Source organism: Pseudonaja textilis, chromosome 6, assembly GCF_049901715.1.
Source record: "Pseudonaja textilis isolate UNSWEBS1 chromosome 6, rPseTex1.2, whole genome shotgun sequence".
In the NCBI taxonomy this organism is placed as follows: Eukaryota; Metazoa; Chordata; class Lepidosauria; order Squamata; family Elapidae; genus Pseudonaja; species Pseudonaja textilis.
Genome location: NC_141995.1, coordinates 7,210,168 through 7,225,989, shown reverse-complemented (window position 1 = coordinate 7,225,989; position 15,822 = coordinate 7,210,168). Strand labels below are relative to the sequence as shown.

Genomic DNA, 15,822 nt, shown 5'->3' with positions numbered 1-15,822 from the left:
GTGAATGCTTTTATCACTTTTAGTCTATTAAAAATTCTTCCCAGTTGAATAGGCGGTAGCTCAGGGGAGGAATATCCATGCATTCAGAAGGTTGAGTTATGTACAGGTAGTCCTCAACTTACAATAGTTCATTTAGTGACTGTTCAAAGTTACAGTGGCACTGAAAAATGTTACTTATGACCGTGTTTCACTCTTAAGACCTCTGCAACATCCTGGCGGTCACATGATCAAAATTCAGGTATTTGGTAACTGTTCATATTAATGACCATTGCTGTGTCCCAAAGTTATTAATTAATTATTACTCTGTGATGACTCAGGGTATGGCACAAAGGCAACACAGTCAGATAATCAGTAGGAGTCCCTTTATTAGCTCCAACTTTGCCCCCAGTGTCCTGGTTATCTTCTGGCTGGAGAGAAACTCTCCCAGGAACAGCCTTTGGCTGCAGAGAATCAAGTCCAAAACATGGTCAACAAAAACTGTAACTATAAGTCCAAACAAGGCAAAACGAGATAATTAGTCCAGCAGGGCAGGAGAAGGAATTCCAGACGTGAAGGCACAGCAATAACTCAACATGGTTGGGAGGATGCCAGGAACACAGATAACCAAAGTACACAGAAGATAAACTCACATTTGTTTCCATCAGATGCCTCACTCCACATGCATCTCTTTTAAAGTCCCTTTTCAGCTGTGGCTAATGAAGGGAATCAGGGCCCTTTCCTCCCCCGTAAGCCACGCAACCCATGTTGCTCCCTTCTCCATTCCTCTCTGCATGCCCTAGGATCAAGAGGGCGGGGGGCTGGGTCTTCCTCTGAACTCCCTCTGCCTTGTTCTACCTCTCTTCTGCTCTGCCCAGCCGGTCTTTGCTCTTCCCCAGTTTCCTCCACAGCCAATGGAACCACACTCCCACGCCCTGTCCGCTGTTTGTCTTCCTCCTCGGATTCAGACTCTGACAGGGGCACTCATAAAATGCTGGGATTCACACGCATTATACAAAGGCAACTTTTCAAGCATGTTGGGACTACAGCTCCATAATGTCTGAAAAGTAAAGGCCATATTGTTCTAGGTAGTCCTCAACTTATAACCATTCACTCAATCATTCACTTAATGATCATTCCAAATTACAACAGCACTGCAAAAAGAAAGGACTTACGATCACTGTTCACGCAGTTGCATAATCCCACTGGTCGCACGATCAAAATTCAGGTGCTTGGCAGCTGATTCATATTTATGACCAGTGCAGTGTCCCAAGGTCACGTGATCCGAGAATCTAGCATGGAGGGAGAAAACGAGAATGTTTGCTCTAAAGATGCCATTTTTTCCCCCTTCCTCTTTTGTGTTTATAGCACAATGATACCATTGAATGGTCATCCCTGACCAAGAAGGAATGCTTGAAGTTTGGAGGAGAGCTCTTGGGGAATAATTGCAAATATGTCCCTGACATCACACTCATGTCCTGCATCCTCTTTTTGGGAACCTACACATGCTCCATGGCTTTGAAGAAATTCAAGACCAGTCGTTATTTCCCAACCACTGTAAGTCGTGTGATTTCTAATAAGGTTTCTCAGCTAATTTCTGCAGTACGTCCAGCACCATTTGTTCAAGGTCAAGAATTAGCTTTGCATTTCGGCTGTTTCTCATTGTAGCCAGTAAGTGGGAGGATGGATGGTGCACCTACAGACATGAGTGGCAGTGTGGTAGTCTGTCCACTTCAGTGGTGGGATTCAAATTTTCTTGCTACCGGTTCTGTGGGTGTGGCTTGGTGGGCGTGACAGGGGAAGAATACTGTAAAATCTCCAGTCGGAGGCGGTATTTGCCGGTTCTCCGAACTACTCAAAATTTCCACTACCAGTTCTCCAGAACTGGTCAGAACCTGCTGAATACCACCTCTCGTCCACTTGTATCCTGGCAGCACACCTTCCTATTGTGAACCACACACCATAAGTACTTGGTTAAAAGGGGATTTGGAAAAGACACTCACTCCTGTAGGTCCCTGGGTGCTATCTGAGCTTGGCTGTTTTCTTGCAGACATTTCATTACCCAACTAGGTAATACCATCAGTGCTACTGATATTACCTAGTTGGGTAATGAAACATCTGCAAGAGAGCACCAAACAATTCAACACTAAGCTACAAATATTCTTTTTTATTGGTTCATTTATTCCTGTTAATCCAGTCTTCTTTGTGCCTTATAAACCAGTAAGTTTATATATGAACTTTGCTCAAACAGCAATGTTACTACCTGAGCATTTAAAGTTTATGTTAACTCAACATGGTTCACTGCATAATGTTGTAAACCTTAAGATTAAACTTAGATAAAAGGTAGTATGTTGCATAAAACTCTTTTTTATTACTTCCTCCTTTGATTTATGAAGTACCGAACATATTTGAGTCCTAACCACAGAGATAACATTTCTGGGACCAGAGCCAAATTAACAAATGAGGAATGATTAGAATTTTGGCAACGGCTTGCCATATTTAGAATGGTATCTGGTGGATAGAAAGGTAAAGGAAGAGTATCTTTAAAAATGATTATTATCCTTTTTTGGGGAGGGATAATAACAGTTTGTAAAAACTGAGCTTCTCTCTTCATAAAGTGCCCTTTTTTCCCCCATGGTAACATTAATGGGATCTTGGAGTCCTAGTGGACAATCACTTAAATATGAGCCAGCTGTGTGCTACAGCTGCCAAAAAAGCCAACACAATTCTTAACAGAAGGATAGAATCAAGATCAGGTGAAGTGTTAATACCACTTTATAAGGCCACACTTGGAATCCTGCATCCATTTTTGGTCGCCACGATGTAAAAAAGATGTGGAGACTCTAGAAAGAGTGCAGAGAAGAGCAACAAACATGATTAGGGGACTGGAGGATGAAACATACGAAGAACGGTTGTAGGAACTGGGTATGTTTAGTTTAATTAAAAGAAGGACTGGAGGAGACATAATAGCAGTCTACCAATATTTGAGGGGCTGCCCCAAAGAAGAGGGAATCAAGCTATTCTCCAAAGCACCTTCAGGCAAAACAAGAAGCCATGGATGGACACTAATCAAGGAGAGAAGCAACCTAGAACTAAAGAGACATTTCCTGATAGAGCAACTTGCCTCCAGAAGTTGTGAATGCTTCAACACGGGAGGTTTTTAAGAAGAGATTGGATAACCATTTGTCTGAAGTGGTGTAGGGTTTCCTGCCTAAGCAGGGGTTGGACTAGAAGACCTCCAAGGTCCCTTCCAACTCTGTTATTCTATTCTAATGTTTGATTGTGCACCGAATTGCACTTAGTAATGTTAGTTTTAAAAGAATCAAGGGCTTTTGTTCCATTTGGTATGCATGCTTTCTTGTGCATATGCTCCTTCTTCCAGATTCTCATTCAGCTTTGCACAAGTTGGATGCAGTCAGTTGAAGAAATCCTGAAAAAAAACCAGGATTATGAATGAGTTTGATGGGAAGGGCACTTTGAGGTGGTAATGTTGTAACCTGGGCTCTTTTGTCTGCCCAAATGGATGCCAGCGCCTTCTGGAATGTTCTTCAGCTGGACAGACGGAGCGTTTCTAGTTGCTGATTCTCTATTTTAGTTATTTTAGTGTTGATTTTTTTCTTTTCCGTGCATATTTGTCCGGCCCCTTAAAATGGGCAAATTTTAAAAACTGATGTAATTGTCTTTTCTGTTTCAGGCAAGAAAATTGATCAGTGATTTTGCCATCGTCATTTCTATTCTGATTTTTTGTGGAATCGATGCTCTGGTCGGTGTCGATACACCAAAACTTCTTGTGCCAAGTGAATTCAAGGTATGTTAAACTATTGTTGTTGTTGTTAGTTGTTAAGTCGTGTCCAATCCATCGCGACCTCATGGACGACGTTCCTCCAGGCCTTCCTGTCCTTTACCATCCCCCAGAGTCCATTTAAGCTCATGCTGACTGTTTCAGTGACTCCATCCAGCCACCTCCTTCTCTGCCGTCTCCTTCTTCTTCTTTTGCCCTCAGTCGTTCCCAGCTTTAGGCTCTTCTCCAGTGAATCCTTCCTTCCCATTAGGTGGCCAAAGTCTTTGAATTTCAACTTCAGGATCTGGCCTTCTAAAGCAGTGGTCACCAACCAGTGGGCTGGGGACCACTGGTGGTCCGTGAGAAAATTTTGGCGATCCACAGAGAAATGTCCCACCCCCAAAGCACTTCCCCCAAAGGTTATAGAATCTCCATAGACACTGTTTTCATTGTGGATTGCTGAGTAGCTTGTGCAAGCTTTTCTCTGACAATACCTATGAAATAAGAAGTGCAAATGCATATATATATGGATATGGATACTGTGAAAGTCTGACTCACAGACGAATACAATACAAAAGCCTGATGATGGCAGATGAGATTCTGCCAAAACGTTGCTACAACTTTAAAAGCACAACTACAGTGATGTGGGAAAATACCCGAACAAAACTGAATACTATATATGTGTGTGTGTGTGTGTGTGTGTGTGTGTGTGTGTGTGTGTGTGTATCTTTGGTTATTCAGGATTTTCTCCCGCGTAAAATTGGAAGTATCTAGGCAACGTTTCGATGAAGTCTCATTCATCATCTTCAGGCTTGTGTCTTCGGCTCTGTGTTTCTCAGAGTAATGTAAGCACAGAGCCGAAGACACAAGCCTGAAGATGATGAATGAGACTTCATCGAAACGTTGCCTAGATACTTCCAATTTTACGTGGGAGAAAACCCGAATAACCAAAGATACACATACAAATACCCGCGAGAACCTCAGAAAACAAATATATATATATATATGTATGTATGTATGTCTAGGTGTGTTCGAGTCTTTTCCCCTGTAAGATTGAGAGTATCTTGGTGATGTTTTGGCAAGGTCCCACTTGCCATCCTCAGGCTGGTGCTTTCAACTTGCACTGGCACAAAGCAGAAAGAACCAGCCTGAGGATGGCGAGTGGGATCTCGCCGAAACGTCGCCAAGATACTCTCAATCTTACATGGGAAAAGACCCAAACACACCTAGACCTACATACCTGTACCCGTGAAAATCTACAAAAACAAATATACATACACACACACACACACACACACACACACACACAGTGGGTGTGAGGATCTAAACATGCAAAGGATATGGGATTCTTTGCCCCATTCTTGCAATGTTTGTGATTGTGTGTGTGTGTGTGTGTGTGTGTGTGTGTGAACTTGGGTTTACTTCAGAAACTCTTCCTTTGACTTGACATGTTTTGAAGTGTCTTTCTGATGCCCTTTTCTGTCTTCTTCCCTCTGAAGCCAACACATCCAGATAGAAGCTGGTTTATCACACCATTTGGAGGCAACCCTTGGTGGGTATACCTGGCCGCAGCTATTCCTGCTCTCCTGGTCACCATCCTCATCTTCATGGACCAGCAAATCACAGCTGTGATTGTCAACCGTAAAGAGCACAAGCTGAAGGTTGGTGCCTTGTTATGTAACATTAGAACCGGGGTGGGATTCAACCGGTGTAATTTGTCAGGATTCCAGCAATCGCTCTTATTAAATCATGATTCTCGAGCCAAGCTTCAAAAAACTTCACAGGATTCATTAGAGGTGACATACTGGCCCTGCCCTGTATGCAGCCAACTCTGGCCTACGTAATTTACAGTCATCTGTGACCCTGTTTCCCCCCTTCCCTCCTGGGTTTGTCATAAATCAGATTCTCCAATTGAGCACGTTCACGGGCTGGGTGTCATCATTCACATTCTCCAATTAAATATACTCGTGGGCAAAAACTCTGGTATTTTAGTTACAATCTTTTAAAGATAAGAGTTGGATTGTATTTTCACTCCTCACCCCGCTTTTTATGGCAACTACTGAAACAGGCATAGGAATGTTTTATGAGTTGACATAATAACCAGTTCGTTGAGCACCTGCTTCGTGCACAGCCTTTCAAAACTCAGCGTTTCAGCTCTAATACTTACCTTCTACTGCAGCCCCAGTGAGTTAAAGAGCTGGGACATATAATCTGCTGTGCCGCGCGAATCAACTGAGCTGCAAAACATGGAAATAAATGGCAGACTGGGGCAGGGCCAAATGATCGCTGGAACTACCAGTTCGTCCGAACTGGTAGAATCCCACCCCCTGATTAGAACAGGGATTCGACAAATTGTTTTAAAGGGAAAATTGTGGTACATCTCTCCAGGAGATTGGTGCAGATAACTGTTCTGAGAACAAGGGTGATAGCTTCTAATGAGGTCTCCTTGGAAGCAGCATATTGCTTAAAATAATGCATTGAGGGATGCGTTATTGAACACGAGCCAGCAGTCTGAGACAGCAGCCAAGCAAGCTAATACAATCCTTGGTTGTATAAACAGAGGCATAGAATCAAACTCACATGAAGTCTTCGAACCGTTTTATAAAGCCTCAGTAAGACCAACCCTAGAATAATTCTGTGTCCAGTTTTGGTCACGACATTACAGGAAAGATGTTGAGACATTGGTGAAAAAAAAGCGCAAAGAAGAGCAACTAAGACGATTAATGGCCTGGCAGACAAACACATATGAAGAACGGTTGCAAGTCTAGAGAAAAGAAGGACTAGAAGTGACATGATAGCAGTATTGCAATATTCGAGGGGCTGCCGCAAAGAAGAGGAAGTCAAGCTATTTTCCGAAGTGCCAGAAGGCGAGACCAGAAGCAACGGATGGAAACTAACCAAGGAGGGAAGCAACCTGGAATTGAGGAGAAACTGCCTAACAGTGAAGACAATTAACCGCTGGAACAGTTTTGCCTTCACAAATCATGGGCACTCCATCACTGGAGGTTTTTTTTTTTTTTTAAAAAAAAAGATTGGACAGCCACCTATCTGAAATGGTATAGGGTCTCATGCTTCAGCAGGGGTGGGGTTGGACTAGAAGACCTCCAAGGTCCCTTCTAGCTCTATTCTGATTGGCCTTATGGTGCATTTAGACATTTTAGATAATGATTCCCAGAAGGCCTGAACAATTAAGATGATGAGGTTTTAATCCTAAATTCTAGAAGACTTCAAGACATTGAGATGAACATTGGTTTCCACCCATTAATTCTTGTCCTGCCTTAAGTGCTTTGGAGAATATAATTCTCCCAAATAATTTGGAGAACGCATCTCCCCTTCTTCAGCGGCATCTTTGCTGATCTTCATTTCTAAGGCCTGACCACCCTATTCCTTGCTTTCTGTGTGACTGGAACAGAAATGGGATTAAATCAACATAGATCCTCCACAGTCACCTAGCAATTGCCCCTAAGAGGGGGGAGGAAATTAGTGAGAAATGCTTTCTGAAGAAATATAAATGGGCTTTGTCTTGGCTTTGAATCAGGAAACACAGCTGGAATAACTGTTCAGCCTGGAAGGAAGTATCTTTGGATTCCATCAGCTGCTTATCATTGCAACATCAACATTTATCTATTAATTTCAACATTTATCGTTTATTTCATCTCAGTGTCTGATTAGCATTTTTCTCCAAATGTGGAACTCTACCCTGACTGCTCTTTAGAAGGCCAGATCCTGAGGATGAAACTCAAATACTTTGGCCACCTCATGAGAAGGAAGGACTCGCTGGAGAAGAGCCGAATGCTGGGAAAAGTTGACGGCAATAGAAGAAGAGGGAGACGGCAGAAAAAGAGGTGGCTGGATGGAGTCACTGAAGCAGTCAGTGTGAGTTTAAATGAACTCCAGATGATGGTAGAGGACAGGAAGGCCTGGAGGAACGTTGTCCATGGGGTTGCGATGGGTCGGACATGACTAACAATTAACAACAACGAACCACAGTGTTCGGATAAATCAAGGATCTCCCATTTTTGAAGGCTGGGAATTCAGAATCTTTGCAGGTGGCTGAAGGTGTGAACGGAATCCCAACGAAAAATAACAAGAGAAGGTCAGATGGAGGAAGACACATTCAGAAGAGCATGCTGGATCTGTATTACTGCAGCCCAGGTTCAGGATAGCTATGTTTATCTTCCATTTTTATCCAGCTGGTTTACCCACCTGAAGTTGAAGAGAAGATAGCAGGCCAGACAAGGAACAATGGAGGGAAACTGAACAAGGAGAGATTCAACCTAGAAATAAGGAGAAATTTCCTGACAGTGAGAACAATCAACCAATGGAACAGTTTGCTCTCAGAAGTTGTGGGAACTTCATCACTGGAAGCTTTGTAGAAGAGACTGGACTGCCCAACTGTCAGAAATGGTGTAGGGTCTCCTGCTTGGGCTGGGGGGTTGGACTAGATAGGTCCCTTCCAACTCTGTTAATCTGTTAATAGAGTTTTAGCACAAACCTTTTCGAACGCCATTTGAGAAACTTGTTTGGCCTGCCTGCATTAACAAGAATTTCCCAAGAGATGGCTATGCAAGGTTTTATGAACTTGAGCGATACTGGAACATCGAGGTGAAATTTTCACACCACATGGCTCTCCCATCTCACATTTTTCTAGTCGATTCCTTCCTTATCAGCTGTTCTTTTAATTGACAGATAGTGTCTGGCGAAATAAGATTACCAATCCTTGATACATGATGGCAGGATAAAGCTTGATGTCCCCATCGGAAAGCATTTTCGCTCACATGGCGCCATGTGCTTCCATCGACCGTCCTGCACGACAAGCATAAAAAGATACCATTGACTGAAAGTCTCTGCTCCTGTGGCTCAAGAGACGTGGAGACCGTAGGACACATACTCCTTCGATGCTCTTTCTATAGCAGGGGTATCAAACTGGACTTCTTCAAGGGCTGGATCAGCATTGTAGTTCTCCTCCGTGGGCCAGAGTGTCAGAGTGTTTGCAGTGTGACTATTATTATGAGACAACCCAGAGCAAAACACAGCACACCGAGACTTAGACATTTAACAGTGGTTTATATACAACAGTTATATACAGACATATACGTGATAGGCAAAATAACTTACAAGTAATCTTTCTTCTACACTGAGAACTCTGCAATGAATACCGCACACAAGGAGAGAGAACCAAGCCCTCTAATGGCCGCCTCTTATATAAACACCTCTTAAAGGGATAGAACCCATCCCCAGTCTTAAAGGGCAATACCCATGCTATGCTGAATCATCCTTGTTGTATCAGTCAGCTGCTGCTGACTGCTCTTAAATCTTAATACCTTAACATGGAGAAGGGGGGAGGGAGACAGGACGGATGCTTCCTGCAGCACCCTACCAGCCAAAACAGGGCACGGGGGGCATCATGTGCCCCCCGCACCCATTTTTGGCCTAGACGGCCTCCTGTAGCACTTTGCCGGCCAAAGCGCGGGGGGCAGAGTGATGCAGGAGGACATAGAGGCTGAAAATGGGCTGCCCGGGGGCCGCGCATGGCCCCCCTGTGGGCCATTTTGGCCGACAGAGGCACTGCCAGCCGGTCCTTTGATATTTCCATGCCAGACCCGTGGGCCAGATCTAAGCATCCCATGGGCCAGATCTGGCCCACAGGCCTTGAGTTTGAGACTCTTATTCTATAGGTAAAGGTCCCCTTGCACATACGTGCTAATTGTTTCTGGCTCTAGAGGGCAGCGCTCATCTCCATTTCAAACCCAAAGAGCCAGCCCTGTCTGAAGAGGTCTCCGTGGTCATGTGGCCGGCATGAGTAAACGCTGAAGGTGCACGGAGCACTGTTGCCTTCCCACCAAAGTAGCCCCTATTTTTCTACTTGCATTTTTACATGCTTTCGAACTGCTAGGTTGGCAGAAGCTGGGACAAGTCACGGGAGCTCACTCCATTACACAGTGCCAGGTATTCGAACCGCTGAACTGCCGACAAGCTCTGTGCCTGAGCCATCTGTGCTATAGAGATATTCAAAAATAACATGTCCTCCCAATAATTGATAGGCATCCTAGCCTTTCCGACCACGCTTATCTCTAGTGGCTGCTTAAGGGGGAACAGACTGTGATTACATCTCAGGTGGCTAGATTCTGCACAGCAGCACTGGGGGTTCATCGGAAACACGTGATTAACCCACCGCAGCTATTTTACACAACTAATGTAGCAAACCTTTTTGCATTACTACTTGTTTGCATTTTTAGTGTTTAATGACTATGAGCCTCACAGTTTTAAGGATTGACATTATAGTATAGTTAGGCCACGTGTAACTGACAGATTGGATGCCAAATTGTGATTTTAATATAGATTTTATCTGTTATTTATTATTTTATTATTCTAGAGTTTATAACTGGTTGTGACATGCCCTTGTGGGAGTCTGATTCTGAGGGGGAGATTGAGCAGCTGACAGGGAGTGTGGCTCCGGTGGCTGTGGAAGAAACGGGGGAAGGGCACAATCCGGCTGGCCATTCAGAGGAAGAACCAGGGCCATCCCCTCTTCATCCTAGGACACACAGAGAGGAATGGAGAAGGGAGCAACATGGCTTACGGGAGAGGAAAGGGCCCTGAACCCTTTCATTAGTTGCAGCTGAAGGAACAGGATATAAGAAGGGCATTTGCACACAGCACCTTGCTGGAAGCAAAGCGTACATTATCTTTGTCGAAGTTTATCTAGGTTTTGGAGTCCTCCCAACTGTGTGTGCTTTGTTATTTTTTGGAAGTCTGCAATTTATCATCCTGGCCTGTCATGTTAATTACTTCAGCGTGGTTTATGTTGATTTTGTTATTTTTAATTTATCCTTACTTTGGGTTGGGACTGCATTTCTTTCTTTTGTAAACTGTTTTTGGGAGAGTTTTTTTTCTCCAGCTGATGATAACTGGACATTGGGGACCAAGTTGAAGGTATTAAAGGGAATTTACCTATTTTTGTGACTTGGTTGCTTTTGTGCCACGCCCCAGGTCATCACAGGTTGTTCCTTGAGTGTTTTTATTTGTTCTGGTCTCTAGTCTTTTGATCAAACTTATTTGATTTGATGCTTAACATCCATGTGAAACCTACTGTGACATACCAGCTTATGAGTTTGCCAAAACCAGTAACATTCAATCACATCCATTTGTCTTCTAGAGATACCATATTTTACATCCATCCATAACTTAATTGCCAAGCAATCATTTACAATTCACACTTAGGGAGTGGAGAAAGCTCTGTGGAACAAGCTAAATGCCAGATTCAGGAAATAGCCCTTTTGAAAAGCAAGCACAGATAGTTCTCAACCTACAGCAGTTCATTTAATGACCATTCGAAGTTAGAATGGCACTGAACAAAGTGACATGACCGTTTTTCACAGTTACAACCACTGCAGCATCTCTGTGGGCACGTGATGAAGATTTGAACACTTTTCAACTGGCATGTACTTATGACAGTTGTACTGTCCCAGCGTATGTAATCACCTTTTGTGACCTTTGGACAAGCCAGATTCACTTAAACAACTGTGTTATTATCTTAACAACTGCAGTGATTCATTTAACAACTGTGGCAAAAAAGGTCATAACACAGGGGGAAACTCATTTAACAACTGCCTTGCTTAGCAGTGGAGATTTGGAGCTCAGTTGCGGTAAGTCGAGGATTATCCATATTTTGTAAGTATGATACTCACTCAACCTCAAAAATAGGAAAACCTCAGCACCTGATTAACAACAGCAACCACAACAAAAAAGCTAATTACTTGGTACATCAAGACCCAGTTCTCTCCCAGGTGGTATCTGGCACTGTGCATTTCCATCTGCAGGCATGTGGTCTCATAACTGGATGGATATTCCAAAAATAATAAATGGAGCAGCAGTTGAAATGCTTCTTCTGCAGTTGCCAAAAAAGCCAATGCAATCCTAGGCTGCATTAACAGAGTGATAGAATCAGGATTACTTGAAGCATTAGTATCGCTTTATAAAGCCTTGGTAAGACCACACTTGGAGTTTGGTCACCACAACACAAAATAGATGTTGAGACTCTGGAAAGAGTGCAAAGATGATTAGGAGACTGGAGGATGAGACATACAGAGAACGGTTGAAGGAATTAGGTGTCAACTCGTAAAGCATTCCTATGCCTGTTTTCAAATTGCCATAAGGAGGAGGGGGGGAAAACCTGAAGGAGCAGTACGGCAATTAAAACCAGAAGTACATTCCACACTTATCTTACAAAGATTGTAGCCTAGGCTACCAGATCTTCTGCCTGTGAAAATCCTTCATTGGAGGAGGTGATTGATGACACCCAGCCCGTGAACGTGCTTCGGTTGGAGAATCTGATTTATGACATGCCCAGGCGGGAGGGGGGAAACAAGGTCACAGGTGACGGTGAATTACTTGTGGCAGAGTTGGCTTCATATGGGTCAATGCCGACATATTGCTCCTAATAAATCTTTTGAATTCTTTCGAAAAAACAACAACCCTGGAGACCATTTCTAAGGACAAGAACACAGCAGCCTTTAGTTGTGCTATGGGGTTTCATTGGCTGAGCTCCTACTCTATAAGTCTCAGACTTCTTATGGAATTGCTGGACGGGATGGTTTCCCACGGGAGACATCCCTCCCTTGTCCTGTCCTCTTACACCTAGGAGTATCTCTTCTCTCCAGCAGCCAAGGTGTCCATGTGCTTTGATATTTTTCCCACCTCCTACTACATGATGTCTCCTTGGGACTTGGGGCTTTTCTCAAAAGTACCAACCAACATGGGGAGGCCAGGTCTGATGTTCGAGTGAGCTGATACCTGGCTGCCATGTTTTACCTTTTCCATTGGCCAGATGAAAGGAGCGCTGGTCAACTCAGCAAAGGACCACTGAGGACAGCCACATGATGAGGTGAAGTGAGATAGCAAACCTCTTAAGCCGTCACCACTTCTGGCGGTGCACTTGACGACTGCTAGAAGAGAATAGGTGCAGCTCAGGGTTGAACTGTGGAGTCCTTGGTGCTCTCTGAGCTTGATGGTTTTCTTGCAGATGGTTCATTACCCAACTAGGTAACATCAAGGGTTGGATTCTACCAGTTTGGACCAGTTTGGGCGAACCGGGTGTTAAGTTTCCTCTGGTTTGCCGAATCAGTATTTCAACCAATCGGCTGGCCCCACCCATAATGCACCACCCATCCCAGGAGTCTCCACGCAGCCTATTTTCTTTTTTTTTTTCTTATAAATTTTATTGAATTTACAATTAAAAATAACATAACAACATTACATATGCAACAGAGAGAAAAAAAAAGAAAGAAAGAAGAGAAAGAGAGAGGAAAAGAAAAAGAAAAAACGCCGGTCTTGCGACGAGAAAGGAGAAAAAGAAGTATAAAGAGAAAAAAACAAAGAGACGGAAGAAAAAGAAAATACGTTAAAACCAAACAGATATTCTTTTTGACAGTCTGCAAGATCCAATTCTCCTACCTTACTTTAAATATACACATCTTATTACTATTTATGCTTAAATTACCCATTATTCCTTGAACAGTTTATCTCTGATATAACCAATTATACCACGCATTCCAATTATTATCAAATGCTGAAGACTCTTTATTTTTAAGAGCTATGGTTAAATTGTCCATTTCTGCGCAGTCACATATTTTCTGAATGACCAATTGATCTGTAGGTAAACAGGATGATTTCCAGCACTGGGCAAATGCTAATCTGGCCGCAGTTAGAATATGAATTATTATATATTTCGTCTTTTTAGGAAAATGTTTATCAGAGATCCCTAGTAGCAGCCTATTTTCAATGCAGGTCTGCAGGGAGGCTCTGGGAGCCCACAAACTGTTTACTCTTCTTCCATCTGGAAGGAGGTTCAGGTGCCTGCAGTCTAAGACCAGCAGGCTAAGGAACAGCTTTTACCATACAGCGGTTTCCTTGCTGAACTCCTCAGTTCGTTTGTCCCCACACATATGCTGATGCTTCCCTTGATTATATACGATGTATTTTGTATCGTTCTCTGTGCATCTGTATTTATATTCAACGTGTCCATAAACATTTTGTACAGTTGAATATGTTCATATATGTGCACTCACACTTATCTTTGTGGGCTCGTGTACATACATTTTGTCGTGCTTTCCGTTGACATATTCATAGATGCCTTGCATATTTGCATACATATATTTATATTTTACTGTTGTCTTGCACTCTGGTTGGATGCTAACTGCATTTCGTTGCCTGTATCCATGGCAATGACAATAAAGTTGAATCTAATCTAATCTAATCTAAAAACGGGCCTTCTGGAAGTCTGGAAATGGGCCTGTTTCTGGCTTCTGGTGGGACCTCCAGAGCCCGGGGAGGCCATTTTCACCCTCCCAAGAGGCCCAGGGAAAGCCTTCAGACTCTTGGAAAGGCAAAAAACAGCCCTCCCGGAAGTTCCAGTAGGCCACGCCCACCCAGCAACCAGGCAGCCAACCAGTTGCTCGGATTTTTGAAGCCACCTGTACCTGTTAGCATTTCTGGTTCTTATTCCCATTTTTGAATTAGTTTTTGTCTATTGCTCTGAAAATATACCATTGTAAAGTAGGGTAGAAATACTGTCAATCAAATAAATATACCTGCTCTGTTGTAGAGCGGTGGAATAACCTGAGGCGAACACGGAGCGAACTTCAGCTTTTACCGTATCGTAACAATAAAGGCTTGCTGCGGCTGCTGCGCTAACAAGGCAGCCAGCTGGCGGACAGCAGCTGATGCCGTTTGACAGCTCCCTTTTATAGGCGGCTGTCAAACGGCATCAGCCAATAGGAACGGTCCATGTTCCTGCTGGAAACATGGACCTGAGTGAAGACTTCAGCTCAGTCTTTTCCAAACGCCACACTGCTATTGATAATGGGTACCTATCGGACAGATACTTGTTTAAAGACTCTCTTTTACAACATTGGAAGCAGTGAAAAGGTTGCGCTAATTTTTAAAATTATTATGTTTGAAGGTTTTGGATAGAGATGACAGATGAGTAAAATAAGAATATATTTTCAGTGGAAAGCAACGTTCTCCTTTGAATCTGTTTTCAATTATCCCTACAGCTGTTAATGCACTCAAAATACAAAATGCATGAAGTTCAATCGTATTTCCCCTAACAATATGTTTCTTTATTTTCTGTACTTCTCCAAGTTCTGCATATTTCCAAAGTCCTCTGATCCATTCTTTTTGTACTGTGATTTTCACTAGTTTGAATCTTTATTCTTTGCCCCTTACTTGAAAACACTGGCAAGAAAGGTGTTATTTTTCTTTTAAGCTGCATGCAAGGCAGAAATACAGCACAGAATGTGAGAACAAAATGACAACCCGATTAAATTTACTTACACTGAGGTGGGGTGTGGGAAAGGGACAAGAACAAGATGCAAATCTTGGTGCTAATTAACTTCTTTTCAAGGTTTGCAGAGTGTCTGCTCTGCTTTACTTCCAAAAGCTATATTTATCTCGGTGGATAACTCTGTCGTTTGCAGGTGAATTCTAAATTTCATTTAATTTGCCTCTGTATCCTGATGGCTGAAGAGAAACTTAACACCTTAATTGCCCTAACTCACTGTGTCTTACTTTCTTTCACACGTTTCGGATGCATAAGGCCACTTCGTGTAGGATTAAAAAGGTGTTTATTTGGTGGGTTCTTGTCGTAAAGTTTTATCCCTTAGTATCTCTCAGCTCACTTGCTATCATGCCCCTGTCAGAGTCTGAAGGCGAGGAGGAGGCCCAACAGGGAATGGGAGTACGGCTCCGTTGGCTGTGGAGGAGGCTGAGGAAGGGCACAGTCTGGCTGGTCAGAGCTGGGAAGACAGTTTATTAGAAAGGCAGGCTGCATGTGGCACGTTGTTGGGAGCAAACGTGACTTTATCCTGTGTTGTCTTTGCATATCTGCGTTTCTGGCCTCTTCCCAACCCTGTGAGTTTTGCTATGCCTTCAAGTCTGAAATTCTTGCTCCTGCCCTGCCAAATTAATTACTTCAGTTTGGCTTGTTTGGGCTTAATTTTCTGCAATCTAAGGCTGTTCCTGGGAGAGTTTTTCTCCAGCCAGAAGGTAACCCGGACACCGGG

General features: G+C 43.3%; 1 protein-coding gene across 1 annotated transcript in view; it reads left to right on the top strand.

Annotated features, from left to right (window-relative positions):
• SLC4A4 (solute carrier family 4 member 4) overlaps positions 1 to 15,822 on the top strand; it is a 182,150-nt gene that overhangs the window by 140,033 nt on the left and 26,295 nt on the right. Inside the window, 3 exon segments of the mRNA XM_087935768.1 lie at positions 1,345 to 1,533; positions 3,671 to 3,784; positions 5,257 to 5,418. Of these exon segments, the coding sequence (XP_087791894.1) occupies positions 1,345 to 1,533; positions 3,671 to 3,784; positions 5,257 to 5,418 (465 nt within the window).